Source organism: Lycium barbarum, chromosome 8 (genome assembly GCF_019175385.1).
Source record: "Lycium barbarum isolate Lr01 chromosome 8, ASM1917538v2, whole genome shotgun sequence".
Classification (NCBI taxonomy): Eukaryota; Viridiplantae; Streptophyta; class Magnoliopsida; order Solanales; family Solanaceae; genus Lycium; species Lycium barbarum.
In genome coordinates, this window is record NC_083344.1 from 113,488,903 (window position 1) to 113,510,098 (window position 21,196).

Here is a 21,196-nt window from a genome sequence, read left to right on the forward strand (position 1 = left end):
GTTTCCTCTTTTGCTCTATTGTGTTCATCCTACCCTTTTGGGGGTATTTACTCCAATGATAAAGTAATATGGTGGGCAAATTCAGTCATTTTTACCACAGATTACTAGATCTAGTTTTTGTTTGTTATTTGCATATTCATCTCACCAAATTGATCCGGCAACTATATGGGGAAAATAGAAGACAAACCAATAAAAAAAGCTGCTAGAAGATACTGATTGTTATTAGTAGTTGAAGCTCTACTGAATAGAAGAAAACAGTTTGATTCTTATGAATAGTTGGCATATAGTTCGGCAGTGGTTTCATTTCTAGTGACAAGAATCAGTTGACTGTTATTCTATTTGATTTCCTGCTTAAGTGACAATCAGTTGCATACATAAAGATGAACAACCGTAAATTGTTGAAGGGGTAAATTTCGTGTACACTGAAGTACCTAAACTAAATTTTGTAACTAGAATCTACATTATAACTATATATAACTATAGTATAACTCATCCACCATTGCTTGTGCCATGTTATTGGAAAAAAATTAACTTCACATGTTCGTTGACGAAATTAATCTTAGTAATAGCCTGAGTCACAAAATTGAGCTGAATAAGGAGTCCTTTCTATTAAATAAGCTGGACATCTTTTTGAGACATATGCAAAATATAAGCTTTGCGATACACAGGCAAGAGCTGTGCAAAAACTTTTAAACGAGAATTTATTTACGCAACGTTAGGGGACTGCACATTACAGTAGTGAGAATAAAAAAGTATTAATGACAATAACTATACTGATTAGCCTTTTTTGTTGTTTTAGTTATTTATTTTAATCTTTTTCTCCATACTGTTATCCTAATTGTAATAAGTCAAGCGAAAGATTCAGCAAGCACTACTTCTATTCAACAAAATTATTGTCGCTTCTCATTGCACAGAGTTGATCATATTGATTCTTATTAGAATCTCTTTAACAACTTTTATATACGAATCTTCTTCCTCTTCAATTTTCAAACTAAAATTTCAACCAAAACTTTAATCTTCACCAAACTACCTCAAAATTGACCTATAAACTCCAAAGAATATTCCCTTACTTTTTCTATTAGTTTGTTTATATAATTGATAAATAAGTATTATATGTATTATATTTTGAATATCATAAATACTTATAATTAGAACTTACAAATAGCTTATCCGTATTAAATTTTCTTTTCTAATTAAGTGAGAATCTCAGTTGCATACATAAAGATGAATCAATCATATATATATATCGTTGAAGTTATGATTTAGATGTCAAAACATATGACCTCTAGAATATTTTATTCAATATAATAAGCTGTCCCTTAAAAAGTTAATCAGTAACATTCACAAATATTTACTTTGCTCAACCCTTTCTATCCCCACACTCTCTCTTTTCCTTGTCCAAAAGCTAGCGTGTTCCAGTTTTTAAGTTTTGGTTTCATTAGTTAGATGAGTGGGCTTTTTTAATTAACGGAAAAGGGTTAAATATATCCCTCTGCTTTGTTTTATTGTTGAACTTTGTCCCCCTTTATATTTTGTGGCTGTTTATACCCTGCCGTCCATCAATTAAACAACCCAACCTACAAACTAACCCCCCCCCCCCCACCCCCTCCCCCAATATTATCCGAATAAAACCCAAAACTGATTTTCTCTCCACATGCATCGTAAGGAATGGGTTTGTTCTATATAAGAGGAACAAGAGCAGTGAATGAACTCATTGTTGCTCATGTAATAGAATTTGTAACACAACAAGAACTGAAAATTTGCAATTCCAAAGTTCCAATTCCAATTCCAGGTTCTTTTTAAAAAATAAAAAATAAAATCCCATTCACCAAGGAACCCAACAGCTCAGTGGTTAATTTAAGATTTTAGCTCAACTAAACAGACCCAATCAACTTTAGTAGAATAATTCCAACACTTGGACAATTATTGTCCCAACTTGCGATACCTTAAGAACCCAAGAGTTGTAGTTCGATTTTTTTTTTTTTTTACCCAGTTCTTAAATCAATTCTCAATTTCAAGTATCCAACAGTTGCACCTGCAGATTTTCGAGGGACAAAGTTCAACATAAAGCAAAGTAGAGGAGAGGGGTATATTTGGCCCTTTTCCGTATTTTTACTCCTCTTTTCTCTCTTTGCGCCACTACTTGGTCTTTCCTCCGTGTCTCTCTCCCCACCACCATTGTCATCAACGCCTAATGGTTGAAGTACTAATAAACTCTTGCTGGTTTTGTTTTGTTAGATCATCTGATCATGTGGATTGATATATTAAAATTCTTCAAAGAAAACCTATGGGATCCACCCGCGAAACTCAAAGTAAAAATGAGAACAATAAAAAGAAGGATGGAAGTATTGATCAGTCGAAGGGATGATGTCATGGATGCAACAGAAGAAGCAAAACTTCATTCAAGTAAAGGGAGGAAGCGAGAGGTTGATAATTGGTTGAACAGTGTACAAATACTAGAGAATAAGTTTGCATCCTTTGAGCAACAAGTAGAACACAGTTGCAAAATTGCAGGCATATGGTTATCAGATCGTGCTGATAAAATTCATAAAGAATTGGAAGATCTCCTAGAGCAAGGTATATCTTCTGAGGGGATTTTACTTAATTTGAATGAAGTAAAAGTGCAGCCTTTGGTGACAACAAACTTGAAAGGCAAAGCATTTGAGCGAGTCTAAAGGAGGTGGTAGAGTACTCTTTGAGTGAAGTTTCAAGTATTGGCATTTGGGGGATGGGTGGTGTGGGTGAAACCACTCTTGCAACACATATCCATAACCATCTTCTCAAAGATTCAAGATTCACAGGTAATGTTTATTGGGTCACTGTATCACAGGATTTTAGCATTACTAAACTGTAGAGTCAGATTGCTAAGATGTTGAGACTAGATCTTTCAGCTGAGGATGACGATAAGAAAAGGGCAGCCAGTTTGTGCCAAAGATTGATGAGGATTAAAAGCTTTGTGCTCATATTGGATGATGTATGGAACCATTTTGATGTAAAGCAGGTAGGAATCCCTTTGGAAATTGGTGGAGGCAAACTGATTATAACTAGCCGATCAGTTGACGTGTGTGAAAGGATTGGCTGCCAAATGAAAGTAAAAGTAGCAATTCTTTCAGTGACTGAATCTTGGGAATTATTTGTGGAGACACTTGGTCACTGTGGAGATCTCCCAATAGAAATAGAAGAAATAGCAAAGAAAATGACAAAGAAATGTGATGGATTGCCACTGGGAATAATAACTATGGCTGCAAGTATGAGAGGAGTGAATGATGTTTTTGAGTGGAGGGACGCATTTGAAGAATTCACAGAATCTTGTATGCAAATGGAGAATATGAATAACGAAGTGTTTTCCGTTCTCCGCTTTAGCTATAATCGGTTGAGGAAGCCAAGATTACAGAAGTGTTTTCTTTATTGCTGCTTATACCCTGAAGACTTTCAAATTGAGAGAGATGAATTGATTCGCCTTTTTATTGTTGAAGGATTGCTAGTCAGGAGGAACAGCAGGGCAGCAGAATTTGACCAAGGTCATGCAGTGTTGAACAAACTGGAAAGGGCGTGCTTATTAGAAAGTGTTTTGAATCGTAGAGGAGAAAGAACATGTGTGAGGATGCATGATTTGGTGAGACAGATGGCACTGCATATTGCAAGAGATGAATTTAAGTGGATGGTGAAAGCGGGAGCACAATTGCGTGAAATACCAGGGGAGCAAGAATGGTCAGAGGACTTGGACAAGGTTTCTTTGATGGAAAATGATATAAAGGAAATTTCACAGCCCTTATCCAATGTACGTCCTCGGCTTACAACTTTTTCATTGCGAGGAAATCGTAGTTTGAGTCAAGTTGTAGATCCTTTTTTGGTGCAGATGCCTGGTCTATGTGTTCTGGATCTAAGCTACACCACAATACAACAGCTGCCTAGTTCGGTGTCAAATTTAGTAAGTCTCCCTGCATTGCTGCTGCGACGTTGTACAGAACTTAGATTTCTGCCGCCGTTGGACAAGCTCAAGAACCTTACTGAATTGGACCTTTTTGACACAAACATCAAGGAGGTGCCCCAAGGCTTAGCAAGCTTGGTTAATTTAAGTTGCCTGGACATGAGAACAAGGGAGAAATTATTTAAGACACCAGCTGTAGGTATTTTAGCTAGGCTCTTTAATCTTCATTCCCTCTCGATTCCTTTTGCTGTATGAGTAGAAGATTTAAGGGGGATGAGACAACTAGAGGTATTTCACGGGGTGTTTGTTGATGTTTGTAGTTTCAATGGATTTGTCAAACATCGGCAGTCTTGCAGGACGCCGAGTTTCTTTCAAATTGCTTTAGATCCGACACAATCTCCCCGTTTGGGTTCCGATTTTATTTGTTGTGATAATGAAGTGATTCTAAGGGACCTGGTTCTCACCGGGGACAATGTAGAGATGCTATACTATGATAAAATAGAAGAAGAGCGAGATGTGACTCTTCTACCACTAGAGACTCAAGAGTTAGTAATTGACCACTGTGATATTCTCACCTTGGGCAATAGGTTGTTAGATGCTGTTCCATCTCTGACTCAGTCCAAAGACTTGAGAGCAATTCAAATTATTAGATGCAAAGGTATAGAGTTATTAATGACGTTATCTAATTGTAGCTCAATGGGTGAAAGAATGATGGGAGATCATGAACTGACGTCTACTTGCAGCCCCTTCTCGAGTCTTGAGAGATTGACCTTGGTTTCCTTAGAGGAATTCAGTGGTCTTGTTAAGTTGGAGTTAGGAGAAGCTTTGCCTCCAGTTGGAACCTTTTCCCATCTCTGCAAGCTTTATGTTTGTGGGTGCAATAAAATGAAGAAGCTAATCCCTAGGTGGTTGCTGCAATACCTCCTAAATCTGACGGAAATAGATGTGGCATTCTGCTCGGGAATGGAAGAGATAATAACAGAGGATGAAGAAGAACAAGCAAAGCAGTGCGCAAGCTCAGCCTCATCATCGTCTCCTTTTCCTTCAAATGAAAGCAGAAGCATCAAGGATGATGAGGTTGTTTTACCAAAGTTACAAACTGTTTCTTTAATTGGGTTACCAAAACTGAAGAGCATATACAACGGAAGAATGACTTGTGGTTCTATTCAGAGTATAACAGTTTGGAATTGTTAGAAGCTGAAGAGACTTCCATTAACTCTTCCTCTTCTAAACGGCAGCCATCAGCTCCTCTAGCTCTTCAAGCTATCAAAATGAATCTTACAGACTGGGTTTCTTTGGCATGGGACCATCCTGACTACAAGAATGTCCTCCGTCCTTTTTTCAAACCCTTGAGGTTGAGTCAGGCCTGAGGTACATATTTTCACTTCTTTCAATTTCATTATTTCGAATACTGTATTCTGCAACTTTAGGGTGAAGAAATATATAACGACAAAGGCTGTAGGAAATATTTTTCGTGTCTCCTTTCATTCCTTGAATTGGTTAATATACAAAATATTCTGACCTAAAATAGGAGATTACAAAATATACAAAATATTCTAACCTAAAATAGTAGACTACAAAATATTCTAACTAATATTTACATAATCTATCACACCCCCGCAGTCGAAACGGGAGGTTTACGAACGCTGAGACTGTCCCGAAAATCTTCAAATAGGACTTGTGGTAGTCCCTTGGTGAAAATATCGGCAATCTGATAACGGGATGGAACATGAAGGACACGAACCTGTCCTCGCGCAACCTTTTCACGAACAAAGTGAATGTCCATTTCAATGTGTTTGGTGCGCTGATGTTGCACTGGATTTCCCAAAAGGTAAATGACACTCACATTGTCACAATACACCATAGTAGTCTTATGAATAGGACAATGTAATTCGAACAGAAGATTGCAGCCAGTATGACTCGGAGACAACATTAGCAACCCCCCTATACTCCGCCTCAGCACTCGAACGAGAGAGGGTAGGTTGGCGTTTCGAAGACCACGATATCAAGTTATCTCCACGGAAGACACAATAACCAGACGTTGACCGACGTGTGTCAGGGCAGCCCCCCCAATCCGCATCAGTGTAGGAAAGGAGGTCAGTAACTGAGAATGGATAAAGATGTAAACCATAGTCAAGTGTACCCTGAATGTAACGGATGATACGCTTAAGAGCATACATATGAACCTCTCGCGGTGCATGCATGTGTAAGCATACCTGTTGAACAGCATAAGAGATATCCGACCTCGTGAAAGTAAGATACTGAAGTGCACCTGCGAGACTGCGATAGTGAGTCGAGTCATCAGATGGAGCACCCGATGTGCTGCTCACTTTCGGTTTGGTATAAACCGGAGTAGAAGTAGCCTTACAAGAAGACATCCCAGCTTGATCAATGATTTCTTCAGCATACTTGCGTTGCGACAGAAACAGGCCATCTTTTTGGCGAGTGACATGAATGCCAAGGAAATAATTCAAAGGACCCAGATCCTTCATAGCAAATTCCGAGGCAAGGAGAGCCATAATGGAGCATCGGAGAGAATCTGAGGAAGCAGTAAGAATAATATCATCAACATAAAGTAAAATGTATGCCATATCGGACCCCTTTTTGTAGATGAACAAAGAATTGTCAGATCTGCTGTTTGAAAAACCAAGAGAAGAGACATAATCTGCAAAACGCTTGTACCATGCCCTCGGGGCCTGCTTAAGTCCATATAAGGACTTACGGAGTAAACATACATAATCCGGATGAGTGGGATCTCTGAAACCCAGAGGTTAGTGCATATACACTGTTTCCTTAAGCTCACCGTGTAAGAAAGCATTCTTGACATCTAGCTGATGTATAGGCCACTTCTTTGATAATGAAAGATTGAGAACGGTACGAATCGTAGCCGGCTTGACCACCGGACTGAAGTCTCACCACAATCAATGCCAACCTGTTGAGTCTTTCCATCACCTACAAGACGGGCTTTATGCCTCTCAAAATCACCATTAGACTTTTCTTTATGAGTGAAAATACACATAGAACGAATAACAATCACATTAGGTGGACGGGGTACCAACTCCCATGTCTTATTTTTAATAAGAGCAACAAATTCATCATCCATAGCCATTTTCCAATTCGGGTCACGAAGGGCGGTCACAGGGTTACGAGGGAGAGGGGATTTTGTAACCATGGTATTCAAGTTAAACATACATTTTGGCTTAAAAATACCATGTTGACTCCGGGTCACCATTCAGGGCGGATTGGTAGATTGGGGTGGCTGGGGTGATGTTTGTGCGGGTGGGGAGATGGAGCCGAGGGCTGTTGGCCCAAGGCAGAGGGGAGAGGGGTAGGTGCGGCAGGGGAGGCGGCTGGCGGAGGCACTGCCGACGGAGGGGAGGTGGCAGTAGGAGCCACGGTGGGAGGGGGGGTAATCAGCTGTGTCACGGGAGCAGCGTGGGGGGGGGGCTGAGCCGACTATTCGTAGTAGAAGTCATATGATGCAACCAAAATGGGGAAATCCCATCATCCAAAAAATCATAAGTAGTTGAAGTGGGAGAATGTAAATTGGAAAATAGGAAAACATTCTCATCAAAAATCACGTGACGAGAAATAATGATTTTGTGGGACGATAAATTATAACACTTATACCCTCTATGATTCGAAGGATACCCCAAAAATACACACGGTGTAGACCGGGCTTGCAATTTGTGGATAGTCGGAGAAGGAAAGAGGGGATAGCATAAACACCCAAAAACCCGAAGATGAGAGTAAGATGGCTTTCTTTGGTATAGCACTTGAAGAGGAGAAACGTGACCTAATAATTTACTTGGTAAAATATTAAGAAGATATGTTGCCCTTTGTAAGGCGTGATGCCAAAACGAAGGGGGAAGAGAAGCATGAGCAAGGAGAGTCCGAGTGATATTATTGATAGAACGGATTTTTCTTTCGACTTTCCCATTTTGTGATGACGTATGTGGACAAGAAAGACGAAATGACATCCCATTAGACTCACAAAATTTCCCGAATTGACCATTATCATATTCCCTCCCATTATCACATTGGACATTTTTTAATATGACGTACAAATTGGGTATGAATGTGGGTTTTTAAAACTAAGAATTTCGCATAGACGTCGGATTTCTTAGCCAAAGGAAAAGTCCATAAAAACTTCAAAAAATCATCCAAAAAAAGAACATAATATCGATGACCCAATGAACTTAACACGGGAGAGGTCCACAAATCACTATGAATAACATCAAATGGCATCAAAGTTTCGAAAATAGAAGAATCAAACGGCAACTTAATGTGTTTACCACGACAAATACTAAATTGACTAGATTTATTACATTCAATGCTTTTATTAAGCCTAAGACAATCTAAGATAGAATTTCCTGAATGACCCAAATGATCATGCCAAAAAGGAGAGAACAACGCCGCAAAGGTTGATGGAGTGGTGGTTGGATATTTGATGGTGGTGACTGGATAAAGATCTCCCCGACTATCACACCGCATTAGTGTCATCCCCGTCTGAAAATCCTTCACAGAAAACCCATATGGATCAAATTCAACAGCCACAAAATTATCAGTAGTAAACTTTCGTACTGAAATTAAATTCTTAATGAGTTTAGGCGCATGTAAGACATTCCGCAAGGATAATAGGGGATTTGGGGGAGGCAAACTAGTATAACCACAACCACGAATTGGAATCGAATGACCATTTCCCACAACAATACCATTATTTTGATTGCTCAAATTAAAATAAGACGAGAGATTACCGTCCGAGGATGTCATATGAGAAGTGGCCCCGGTATCCATGTACCAATTTTGATCAGGCGGGTTCAAGGTCATGGTGTGCATTGCGGACTCAATGTCGGTTGAAACATATGACCCATGAGGGGCCACTGCTGCCGTGTAGAGCTGCTGGGCTGGAGGAGGGCCCAATATACCCTGCTTGTAACACCCCAAAATTTTCTTTTTTTGAAAGTAACACTTCAAAAAAAAATTTAGAAGAAAAAAAAAATTTAGTTATGTTTCGGGTGATCTGACTTCGGGAGGTTGTAACCCCATCCGAATTTGGGAATTTGGGAAAACTCATAAAATTAAAGTTGTAGATAATTGAAATAACTTTCCAACCATATATTATGGGCTTACAGGTGACATCTGGATAAAGAGTTATGGACATTTTAATGCAGGAAGGTCAAGCTGGACAGTAAAATTCGGCCCAACCCGATTCCAAGTCGGGTCAGGCCCAACTCCTTAGCCCATTAAGGGATATTTTCAGCTCCCTTCTTCATTTCCAGACCAAGAAATGTCCAGAACCTCCTAGAGAAAGAGAGAGAAGATAGTAGAGAGAAAAAAATCAAGATTTGATCAAAATCTGAGCTCCGAATCCCAAAGCTCGTGAAGAGAAAAGTGTAGTACGAGTTGTCATCGTCATTTAAAGCTAAATATTGACCTTGGGGAAGGATATTTTCGTGGTTGAGCTACTGCTAAGGTATGTATAAGATTTATTTTATGTTATTAAAGTGTTTATTTGGAGTTTTAACGGATTAGAACGGAGAAAATAGCATTATAAACTCGTTTGTTGCCTTATTGCAATTTATGGATTGGGGGCTGTTTTGTTGGATTTAAATGGGTGGAATTAATGGAGTTGTGATTTATAATAATTGTTGATGTTGTTACTGATGTTGTTGATAAGTTGTTGTTCTTGAATTTGGGAGAATAAAGTGTATGAAGATATTGTATACAAACCCGTTTTTGGATTGGGACTGCTGTTAGTGTTTTTAGCATAACTCCTTGTATACAGCTCCGTTTTGAGTGATTCAAGATGTTCTGGAAATCTATTTCATAGACCTAAAACTTTCATCAAGGCTGTAAAACCCAGTTTTGCTTTTAGCTACTCGAAAAGGGGTGATGAAGTGCAGGGGGAGGTGCTGTCCAGATTTCTGTTTTGAACATTCTACATGGACTGCTGTTAGTATTTTGAGCATATCGTTTTTTACAAAATTGATGTATGGGTGATTCGAATTTCTATGAGACCCTAAGACATATATCTACAACTTTCATTGAGGACACAAATTCCAGTTTTTCCATTTACCCCTTCGAAACTGAGCAACGATACAAGACAATAGCGCTGTCCAGAATTTCTGTTTTGATAGTTTGGGCTGATTTTCGTTGATTTCGTGTTTAGTTGTGATGTGCTGGGACTTTTGAACTTAAGTAGATATTTGATTGTGTATTTAAGGTATATATGCTCTTGTACAAGCTAAGAGGAATTATTTGACGAAGTGGACTTTGGTTGGTCTATGGCGTAGATGATTTGAACTCCTCGAGTTGTGGTAGAACTTGTTGTGTGGTAAAACGCCAAGGTTTGTGTATAAACTTGAACTTAAAATATCTTTATTTTTTTGGAATTTTGAAGTATCTTGATGAGTTATTTCTTTACTCTTTATCTTATATTATTGTATGGTTATTGTCTCAAGTATTGCAAAACTTTTGCTAAGTCGCCCACTTGTACGAATTGCTTGATCATTTTGCATTCTTGTTGGGACTTTGTCCTTCTCGTTATGGTGACTAGTCATCGATATTGGCATGCCCCTCGATTCGGATCTTGCCCATCTTGACTTTGGATTTACATTTCGTCTTGACGATGGATTTTCGTCCATTTTCGAGTACGAGTGGAAAGCCACTTTCAACATGGTTCTTGATTCTCTTGATATTGGGTGACGACCCTTCTTGATATGGGCTTCGGTCCTTCTTGATTTCGGGGCTTCGGCCCGTCTTGATATTGATTGTGCTTAGTGTGATGGCATGACGTGCATATTGGGCGAAATTGGTTATTTGACAAATTCTCTTGAATTGAATTATAAGCTTTCTTGATACTTGAGCCTTAGTATATTAGTAATGATATTTTGAAACTCTCCAAGGTTTGTATTCGATACTTTGATATACTTGTGCACTTGGGCTTATTGTTACCTTATTGAGTCACCTACGGAGAACAAGGGAATTGGAGAATTTAATGGCTCCAAGCCCAAAGTTTATACACCACTAAGCTTTATGCTTAGAGATAGTTGTTTTCTATCGTAGGTAATGCGCGAGATGAGGTATGAAGATGGCCATTTGGAGTAGACTTTTTGAGAGCCCTTGTGAAGATCACATCTGCATATGCATCTAGTTTTTGTAAATTTTTGGGGACTTGTACATGATACATGTGTGGCACTTATGTATGAAATTTCGAAGGCTTGTGGAAAACAAGACCATGTGCTTGTAACTTAAACTTGGTGACTGGTTCTGCTATTTTAGGATGTGTTTTTAACCCAAGTCATGTCATATACTGAATTTGTATTTTGTCTTGTAATTATTTACAAAGGATGATAATAGTTTTGTAAAAATCACTAGTTTGAATTTTGCGCATCTTATGGACCCGTAATGGTGTTGATTTGGAAATAAAATTTCAAAACGAAATTTCTTAAATGTGTTGACTATTTGAGAAGGGAATTACCATTTTAAAATGATGCTCTACTATTGTATTTCATCTAAGAAATTTTTTTTTGGAGCGCACAAAAAAAAAAATGCCGTACTTCCAAATTTTTCCGCATGGGCCTTTTTCCGCTATTAAATATATTTGTGAATATCTTTCGGCATAAGTTCCTTCTAAACGGTGTAAGTGTAAAATTGACTTTTGTTTCGTAATGGTGTCCTCCCAAAGGGGATGCTACACTGCTGCCGTGGTGGGACTGGCGGGGGACGAGCCCAAGAGGTCGTCAGGTACGGGCAGGGGGGAGGAGCAGCCCAGCGAGGCTGCGGGACCCACTGCCAGTGAACAAACTGGCCGACAGTCCACTGCTGCGAAGGGGAGCCCGCTAGCTGCTGACCGCCACTGCTACAGGCTGAACCACCGCGTCCGCCGGTGAATTTTCCGCCGCCTGAGCCGCGGCCAGAGCCTCCCTTACGGCCAGTTCCAGAATTTTGGCCGCGGGAATTTTTGGGTTTCCCTCGACGTGAGCTTGTGTTGTCCGAGGGCAGTGGCGCGTCGTCGACCGTGACTACCATAGCCGAACCAGACCCGTGAGACACCATTGCCGCAAGTTCACGTTCTTCCAAACCAAGGGAAGACCGAGCCTCTGTGAATAGGGGGAGCGGCTTTGCATGGCGAATTTGTGTCCCAACCCCTTTGTACGCTTCAGTGAGACCCGAAACCAGTTGAAGTTTAAGGCGGCTATTCGTCACGGGAGCCCCGACGTTTTTCAATTGATCCGCAAGGCTCTTTAGACGTTGACAATAGGCAGAGGCATTGGGAAAATCCTCCATACGAGTCGTCGTGAATTCTTGTTCGAGAGTCACAGTACGAGAGGTTTGATGATCTTGGAATATATCACGCAAGCGAACCCAAGCGTCCATGGCAGTAGTGTCTAGTTCGATGATGGTGTTTAACAGATCATTCGAAATTGTCGAATATATCCATTGAAGCACGGTGGCGTCAATGGTCGTCCATAATTCGACTTCCTCATCAGTTTTGGGAGCCGGCTTCTCCTTACCTTGAGGTGGAGGAATGATGTGATGAAGGACCTTGTGAGAACGAGCATGAATTTTGAAAAGCTCGGCCTATGTTCCATATTGTGAGTTCTCCATCTCAAGAGTAACAGAGATGTGATTCTTGATATTGGAGACCGCGAGAGCCGGGTGGAACGAGGGCTTTGCTGGAGTAGTAGTGGCGTCGGCCATGGCGGAGAAAAAAAAAAAAAAAAAAGGGCGACGGAAAGAGGAAGAAGAAAGAGGGACTAGGGCGTAGCGGAAGGAGGAAGAAGAAAGAAACCCTAATCTGATACCATGTAGGAAATATTTTCCGTGTCTCCTTTCATTCCTTGAATTGGTTAATATACAAAATATTCTGACCTAAAACAGGAGATTACAAAATATACAAAATATTCTAACCTAAAATAGTAGACTACAAAATATTCTAACTAATATTTACATAATCTATCAAGGCTTCTACTTAAATTTAAGAAACTGATGCGCAGCTCTCAGAGAGGATTGTCATATTTCTAGGATGGTACCGTGGTGGAGATGAGCAGCTTATGGGTCATTGATTTTTCACCATTTTGCAGTGACAAATATGTGATCAGCGGCAACTTTAATTTGGATTTCAAAAATTTGTGTGGTTTACTCCAAAAAAAAAAAAAAAAAAAAAAAAAAAAAAAAAAAAGAGTTCTTGTTTTCTAGCCTTTTCAACTTTACTGTGTTGACATTTCCGTTTATCTTTGTTAACTTGTGTCATTTGGATTTTATTTTTTCTGCTCTTGTTTTTTTGTTTTTGTAACATCAGTTTGATACTATTTAAAAACTTTTAAGTTATTAAAATACAAAAAGGTATTTGAAAGTTAAAGTTAAAACATTTTTTTAGTTTATACATTACATTTTAAAAAAATGAAAGCTCTTATAATTTCTATTTTACTGATTTTTTTTTTTTTGAGATTATAGTCTCCGATAATTCAAATGGAGCTTTTCATTGTTTTTATGAATGGACCCCTTATTGGCAAACTTATTTTTTTTGCAAAAGGATATTATAATATTCAACTTGTAGTATGATGAAAGATAAATAATTAAAAGCCTTGATATTATAAGATACTTTTGTAAATGTTCTTTTAAACTAAACTACACAAAAAATACTGAAAGTCAATGAAATGAAATTTTTCTTATTTTAAGCTTTTTTTTTTCCTTCCAAACGATGCACGTTAAGAAATAACGTTTCTTTCCTTTTTCTTAATTTAATGAACATTTTTATAAAATCTGCATTATAATAACATTTTCATGTTGAACTAATTATTTTGTGCGAAAAGAAGGCCCGGCTCCAAGTTGTTCAAGAATAGTGGCGTTGAGTTTCTCGACCCTTTGACTTAGGATTAGTCAGTTCTATTTCTCGATGGGGCGGGGAATGTCCTAAATTATTATTGATTATCCCATATTTTGCAAAATATTTTAATATTAAAAAGGTGAAAATATACTTTTTGCAATTGTTCAGTATTATTACTATTTGGAGATCAAGTTATATTTTCTTTAACTTGTAATTTTTTTCAAACATTTTCATAATTATATGAGAATAATATTTTATCTTTCCTCTTTTAATATAGTCATTGACAAGGTAAACTTTATGTTCAAATTGTGCGCACATAAATTAGATTAATTAATTACGTACGTCGGAATTCATTTTCGATTGAAATGGAAGGACTATAATTTACATTGTCGATACATTTTTAAGGTATTTCACAATGATATAAGTTGTTTTTGCTTATTCTTTTAATTCACAACTTAATCCTGCCTAAAGTGAAATCTTTGTCTATTATTAATGTTTGCTAGTATATATGACACAACATCAAAGGAGAAAATTAAAAAAATTAGGTTTAATCGGACGAATAAATTTAAAACAACAATTGATAAATTGTAATTACACCATTAAATAATAAAAAATATTATAAGAAGAATATTTTAATTCAACAATTAAACCTATATTAAAACAGAAACTGAATGACATGATAATTCTTACATGTCTGTGTCTGTAATAAAATCTTAAGGAAAAATATAATTTGAAACAAGTTTAAATAATTATTCCACATGAAAGAAAGACTCAAATACGTATGAGTATGCTTTGTGGGGTCACTATTATTTTTTCCATGACATCATCATTTTTAGTGACATGTAAAAGCCTTCTTACTCCCTCCGTCCCAATTTGTTTGACACCTTTCGCCTTTCGAGAGTCAAACGAGCTGTTCTTTGACCGTAATTTGTTCATATATCTTTTAAATATTTTGTATTATAATTATGGTGACTAATAGTATTTTTTACGTAGTTTTTAAATATGTAAATTTTATTTCGAAAAATTTAAAAGTTATATATTCAAACACACAGTCAAAATTAAGAAGTTTAACTCTCGAAAAATGAAAAGTGTCAAACAAATTAAGACAGAGAGAGTAAAATTTATCTAAATGTGTGAGGACTTGTAAAATCATAAAAACTTTAATTAGGGACACAAGAGAAAAGACACGTGAGGAATAAAAAAATGGATTTGACTAAACATCTATGACGCAAGAATGGTCGGAGACTGAATTTGGGTCTCTCAAACTCTTATTTACCAAATTGCGTAGGCGCAAATAAGCAATATGGAGCTAAATTAGGGGCAACACAAAAGAAGGACTCAAACTCTAAAAGTTGGACATGTCACATGTGTCACTACTTCAATGCAGAATGTAAATGTATTTAAACTCTACTAAGAGCCTGTTTGGATGGACTTATGCCTATAAGCTGCAAACAGCTTATAAGTTAAAAAAAATAAGTTGGGTAGTTTAATTTATTTATTTTGGCTTATAAGCTGTTTGCAGCTTATAAGTTGCTTTAGATAATCTAAGTCAAATGGGCCTAATTATTTTTTTTGAGCTTATTTTAAGCACAAAATGACTTTAAGCTGGTCAGTCAAACACTCAAAAAAGCTGAAAACAGCTTATAAGCAACTTATATGCAACTTATAAGCCAATCCAAACGGGCTCTAAGTGACAAGTATAGCTCCGTGAGGATTACAAAAGCTCTCATTCTCTCTTATCAGTATATAATTATTAATTTGGAAAACTTTTTGTTGTCTTGTAATTTCGATGGATTTGGTAAGTTTGCCTCTCTTGAAATATTATATTTGAAGTTGACATATTGTGCTCAATTTCTTAAGTACTTAACTATTAGAAATGTAATGTTTCCTCAAAGGTCTCATATTTCTTCATCAGAAAATGTCGTTCTTGACCTATTTGTGCTAGTTTCTAAAAACAATCCACAGTAATCATAATTTGACCTTCCACTTCTGTTAAGAGACTGTATATCATGGGCCTCACAGCATGTAATTTATATCTATATATATATATATATATATATATATATATATATATATATATATATATATATATATATAATAGGAGAGGTATAAGCAATGTAGTTAAGCTAAGTAGCAAGCTAATAACAAGTCACTTGGCAATTTTAAGACAAAGTTAATGAGAATTATAATAACATTTTTGAATTTGAATAACAAACTTAAAAAATATATATATCATATAAAGCTAGGAATAGACAATCCTATGTGGCACATCTCAATGACCTCCATTGACATTTATCTTTTTTCTATTTTTTTGACATTTTCTCCATCATTTTTATCATTAACTATATTTAAAAGCCCATATAAAAACAAGTTTGAAAAAAGGAATTGTAGTAATAACTTAAGAAGATGAAGAGTCAATAGCATGAGCATTACATACGAAATGAATATTAACTTGTAAATGCAATAAACATATGTATTAAATGTTTAATCAATGACCTCATTTTTCTAATAAAAAATTTAATAATTAATGATCAACATTCACAATGTTAATATAGCAAAATACGTTAAACATGATATAATGCAACCATAAAGAAATTACTTTTCCAATAATAGTTTTCTTCTTTATGGAAATGCCTGGAGTCTTCCTCTATTTTTGAGTATTAACTCCCATTATTTGCTCCCTCACTTGTAATTTATATCGCATTTAAATTCATTAAAGCTCTTTAATTACCAAATACTACATTTAAATATGAAGATAAAGAACAAGTGTAGACAACTCTATGTTGATTAGGAATGACTCCTATTGCCTTGCATTTTTCTCCCTACACATATTGTATGTTTCAATGTCATTATACTATGTTCATCCTTTTTAACTTTTTCTTATTTTCAGACATCAAATTTTCCCCAGACTAATGACTATGAAGGTTGGAGGTTTCTGAGATGAGAAGGTAAGCAAATAATTCTTTTCTATGAAAATACTAATTATTTTTATTTAACTATCTGTAAGCTTTTTCTGGTGAGGCTATTCAACTCTTTGTCTCTTCACCTTAAGATATTCTAATATTTTTGTTGCTATTTTGGATTTGGTATACTATAACTCCCGTTTGTTCATAGAATTTTCACTCTTTTTTTTAAAAGTAATTCAAAATAATGTTTGGTATATAATATTAGATTCATTGTTTAAAATTTTCTTTGAAGGCAAAGAGCAATTCAAAAAAATCAAGTAATGCTTCGAGTAAGAGAAATCCTGAGGTCATGGAGACAAGCCTCTTCTAAAGTCGGCTGAAGAAGATAATCAAACGGATGAATATAGTAATCAAGCCGCTAAATCATGTAGAAGAAAATTATGTAGAAATGGACTCGATTTTCTTTGTAAGATATTTTTTTCAAGGTTTTTTTTTTTTTTTTAATTTGCTTTTTCCCTGTTTAGGTTTTTACTATAATAACCTAAACCACATTGGTCATTCTCCTATCCTTTGTAAGTTTGTACAGTTTCTCAAAGCAGTAGTTTCCTTTGATTAATCCTGAAAGCTAACACTAGTTGAATATGAGTTTGAATCTTAATAAAAAGATAAAAACCAAATTATCACCAACAAAGCTTATCTAAGCTCAAATGTATCGATCTTATCTAATCTTAAAAAATTCATTTATCAAAACTAAAATTTAGTAGTACTATATTAAACGGGTTATTTAATATTTATATTCATCACATAGTCTTTTGTCTAAATCTTTAAAATTTAATGTTAGAAGAATCATTAGAAAGCCACTTGGCTATTTTTAAACAAGAGTAGTAAATTTACAATGTTGTTAAGCTAAGTGGAAAGCTAATAAAAAGTCACTTGGCTATTTTAGAACAAACTGACTAAAAAGTTAAAGAAGCTTTTCTAATTTGGATAAAAAAAGATTCCAATTAATCAATAAAAATAATAGAATTAAGACTAAAAGTAATTGAATTTCCAAATAAATGTTCTTAAAACAACAAACATATATACACGACATTGAAAAGGATCCGTTTATTTTTCTCTGTATTTTAGTTTCTTTTAATAAAAAGTAAAAGAACAAAATTAAACAAGTAAAATTGATATGACTAGGAGTCTTTACAACTTGAAAATAGCAACAGAAATTCAAATTAAAAGCTAGAAAACCACAAGATGTACAGTTATGGACTTGTGGTCAACGACAAACTCTTTGTAACTACACACAGAAGTCCCTCCAACTAAGACTAGGAGTCTTTGGCACTTGAAAAGAGCAAAAAGATATACTCAAATAAACTCCGAATTTGAATTTAAAATATTCAAATTCACCCCCTCGTCACAGAGAATTATCAATTAAAAACCCACATGTATATATAGATTAATTTGAAAATATTGGAGTACACATAATTAGATCAAACGTTTATTGCAAAATATAGCTATAAAATCCGACGTCATTAACAACGTATCCATTATCAAGATGCAATGGAAAATAGATGGTTTGTGTTTATGTGGTTGTAGCACCTTCTAGATGGCGAGAAGCCATACCTTAGTTTTTCGCATCGTTGAGTCTTTGCAAAAATATTTCAAAGAAAAACTTGCAATGCGGATGTTGATGTGATTTTTTGAAAGTTGTTGTTATGTTTTTCATGAACTCTGCTTCTACTATGTTTTCTTTTCAGGTACCATAAGTATCAATACGGAATTAGAAGAATGCAACTGATTTTGTTTGCAAGTCAGCCATGTGCCATGTAACAAATTCAGCCATTCTTCATGTATTGATTAAAAAGGTACAATTAAGTTCTAGAAATCAATCTTTAGTTCTATTTCTAATTAAATTTTTATTCTTAATTTGTTCTATTTCCCCCTCAAATTTTGATATGATAGTTCGGCAAAGAAAAGGCACATGATAAATCAGTAGTTTAAGAAAAAAACATGAAATAGGGATTAATTTATTTGTTTTTAAAAAAGTTATTACCATTTTTCGTAACCCTATTCAAATAACAATAAACTATAATAGAGATGGATTGTAACTATGTGTTTTTTGGGTAAAAATAACATGCTTTTGCAAAAAGACAGCTTCAGGTCAAATCCCATTCAAAGGCTCTTCTTCTTCAGTTTAATAGTACAAATTGTGGACACGACAAGCAGAACGGTGTAGTGTGTGTTTGGTGATTCTGATTTAGGAAGGAGCGTGTCAAATGGTGAGGGAAGTAATTTTCCTTTGAAAACTAATGGGGCAAATTAGGTTAATATGGTGAAATACTACCAATCGCCTTGGATCAATTTCAGTGATGTATGAGGTTGATGCCGTTCAAGGACACCCAAGTTATCACACAACAATATAATATTTTCAAACAAACAATAACATATTCAATGTGATCCCACAAGTGGGGTATAGGGAGGGTAGAGTATACGCAAATCGTGCCTCTATCTTGTGGAGGTAGAGAGACAATTGGGATTGGTGCAGCTAGGTAAGAAAATTTACAAGGATGACTTCAAGAACAAAATATTATCCATTGATATATCAAATTCATATCAGTTATTTTCTGCTGGTTTATAGAAGCCTGTGCTCTCAGTTCAACTGCTTAATGGACATGACGTTAGCCTTATACTCTTGCTTATTGGAAAAAATGAAGAGGAATTATCTTTCTCTAGAAAAATATTGATCTTATCGGAATGTTCTATCAAATATCTTTTTATCATGAATTCATACGAAGGATTAGCGATGCTACTGGTCTTGAGGTCAGAGCCACAAGGATACCATCAGATTGATGATTATTTAAATTAAACTCGAAAATATTAAAATATAGTTTGAATAATGAAAGAATTTCAGTCAATAGGACAAATGATCAATAATATATATAAAAAAATTATTTTAAAATGATTAAGAATTAATATTCAGATTCAGTATGTTATATTAAAAGGGGAGCAGTGACAAGAATATTAAGTCAAATAGCAGTCTAATAGAACATGATCGTTAGGGATTGTACAAAAAATGAGAGGCGGATCCAAGATTTGATGGTTGTGGGTTCCAACCCATTTCAAATTAAAAAATATAAAGAGACAAAACAAAAACCTATAGGTGACCAAGGATTCGAACCCTTGACCAAAAGAGACAAAGCTTTAAGAGTTCCTTCTTTGCCACTGAACCAATAACACACTTTATTAATGAATTCTCCAAATCGTATTTCTTATATTTTTATTAAATTTTTCAATACAAATATAGAATCCGCACAAATACACGGGGGTTCTCCCTATAATATATGCTGAATCCGCCCCTGCAAAAAAATTGGTAATTAAGTAATAATCCACATGTCGTAGTTAGATCTTGTGATATTTTCGTGATAGCATGTTTAATTTGTTGATAATTCTATTTCTAACATGCTTGAATTAGTGGTAGGTGAGCATTACTTTGGACAAAGGTTGTACTTTTATGTAAGCTTGACATACATATCATGAAGAGATTTGACAGCGACTTTCACAAACAATAAGTGATTCGTTGAGGTTTTGGGTTAAGAGTGATAGGTAGGAGTTATGAGGGAATGTACAGTTAGTTTTTAAGACTTCACTTAAAAAAAGATAAAATAGGCTATCAATAATTTGGTTAGAGATTTTTTTTATTTTTTATTTTTTACTTTTAAAGCATCGATCTAAGGGTTATAGAGCTATAAACAGTGTTTGGAAAAATAGAAAAAGAGTGAAACTTATGTTTAAGCTTGTGTTGTCGGTAGGGATATCCAGCTTTATTAAAGTTAGTAAACTAAAATCAAATCATTTATATATTCTTTATGACATCTATGTATTTATTTCGCTATACTCAGAAATTGAATGATAATGAGCTTAAGCGATGCGAATAGCAAATGTAATTACATAATCTGATTAAAAAATATCAATAATTTTTTTTTTCGAATGAATAGATCAAAAAGACGAGACACCATCCTAAAAAAGTAAAACAATTTAGTGGTATTAAGACTTCTTTGAGTACATATTCCAAGGCAACATTTGAATTTTGTTCTACATTCACATTGAAATAGCATGTAATATTAAAAATTCAAATAAGTTCTCCTTTGTTTCATAGGATTTACGTATAACGGAATTCCAGCATTATGTATAGCTAAGTATAATTGTCAGTTTTGTTTTTAATAGTAAAATAGTTAGTCTTTGTTGGTAAAGGTCTATATGTACTCGATGATTAAATCAAATTATTCTAATTAATTATGATTAGATTGTAAAACAAGATGAGAATATGTCCTAATTAATTATGAATTAGCGATAGAAGTGTATGCGAAAACATGTGTCATATATTTATTAGTTGGTATAAACACCAGTTGGGTTAATTTTTGCCCTTTTTTGTTTCATAATTATTTATTTTTGTGATACATTGCGTTGGAAGCAAAATTATAAAAAACAATTAGACTTAATATGCTCAAACAAATAAGATTACATTTATTCATA

The 21,196-nt window shown here is 35.4% G+C and overlaps 1 protein-coding gene and 1 pseudogene across 1 annotated transcript; one reads left to right on the forward strand and one right to left on the reverse strand.

Moving 5' to 3' along the window:
- The first annotated feature begins 1,667 nt into the window (after positions 1-1,667).
- Positions 1,668-11,284, forward strand: LOC132606774 (probable disease resistance protein At4g27220; annotated as a pseudogene).
- On the reverse strand, positions 5,803-6,309 carry LOC132608144 (uncharacterized mitochondrial protein AtMg00810-like). Its single transcript, XM_060322224.1, has one exon. The coding sequence runs from the start codon at positions 6,307-6,309 to the stop codon at positions 5,803-5,805; it is 507 nt and encodes a 168-aa protein (XP_060178207.1).
- Positions 11,285-21,196: the final 9,912 nt, after the last annotated feature.

Coding starts and splice junctions, on each gene's coding strand:
- LOC132608144 (XM_060322224.1), bottom strand. CDS start 6,309: ATGTCTTCTTGTAAGGCTACTTCTACTCCGGTTTATACCAAACCGAAA.